Source organism: Myotis brandtii, unplaced genomic scaffold (genome assembly GCF_000412655.1).
Source record: "Myotis brandtii unplaced genomic scaffold, ASM41265v1 scaffold871, whole genome shotgun sequence".
NCBI lineage: Eukaryota > Metazoa > Chordata > Mammalia > Chiroptera > Vespertilionidae > Myotis > Myotis brandtii.
Genome location: NW_005371555.1, coordinates 198,995 through 199,951, shown reverse-complemented (window position 1 = coordinate 199,951; position 957 = coordinate 198,995). Strand labels below are relative to the sequence as shown.

General features: G+C 48.6%; 1 protein-coding gene across 1 annotated transcript; it reads right to left on the bottom strand.

The window, feature by feature from the left end:
• Positions 1-10: 10 nt before the first annotated feature.
• On the bottom strand, positions 11-951 carry LOC102239998 (peptidyl-prolyl cis-trans isomerase FKBP1A). Its single transcript, XM_005884894.2, has one exon. The coding sequence runs from the start codon at positions 935-937 to the stop codon at positions 611-613; it is 327 nt and encodes a 108-aa protein (XP_005884956.1). The 5' UTR covers positions 938-951; the 3' UTR covers positions 11-610.
• Positions 952-957: the final 6 nt, after the last annotated feature.

Below are 957 nucleotides of genomic sequence, written 5' to 3'. Positions count from 1 at the left end.
ATTTGCTTTTAAAAGGCAGAGGGTTTAAGGGGAGAGTGGGCTGGGGCAGTGGAGGTGAGGGCTCTCCCCTCCCCACTTCAGTTTTGGGTAGGGCTCTTAATTCAACCCAAAGACATCTCTCAACTTGGAGATAGTTCGGCCCTCAACAGCGCCTCAAGTCTGCTATGGCTTTGCAGCGCAGCAGCAAGAATGTTTAATATATAATAGATAAAAATTTCATCCAAAAAAATAAAATAAAATAAAGATTCTTGCATCCCCCACACACCAATTCCTAGTCTAAAGTTAACCCATTACTTGTGCTGTTAATACTTGACTAATATGTAATTGAAAACCTAGATCCAAAAGACTGAAACTGAATCTCCACCCCAAAACAAAAATAAAAAGAGTAACTTGAGGTTTATGGCATGTAGTTTAGGTCAACACACATACGAGGAGAAAGGGGAAGAGCAAAGCTGTGTGACAGAACACATTCAGTCGGGGCAGATGTTTATACAAAGTGTAGTGGAACATCAGGAAAAACTCCTCACGGATTCGCGTGTGCGCCTCGGGGGCGCCAGATCCCTCCATGGCACATCCAAGCACAGGGAACTCAGGGAGTAGGCCATTCCTGTCATTCCAGTTTTAGAAGTTCCACATCAAAGACGAGAGTGGCATTTGGTGGGATGATGCCTGGGTGCCCAGTGGCACCATAGGCATAGTCTGGGGAGATAGTCAGTTTGGCTCTCTGACCCACACTCATCTGGGCAACCCCTTCTTCCCAGCCTCGGATCACCTCCTGCTTGTCTAGCATAAACTTAAAGGGCTTGTTTCTGTCCCTGGAGGAATAAAATTTCTTTCCATCTTCAAGCATCCCCGTGTAGTGCACCACACAGGTCTGGCCGCGCTTCGGGAAGGTGCGCCCATCTCCGGGGGAGATGGTCTCCACCTGCACTCCCATGGCGGCGGCGCGGGCGCGGG

What these genes read in the sequence shown, in the direction of transcription:
- LOC102239998 (XM_005884894.2), bottom strand. Translation starts at nt 937, where the DNA reads ATGGGAGTGCAGGTGGAGACCATCTCCCCCGGAGATGGGCGCACCTTC.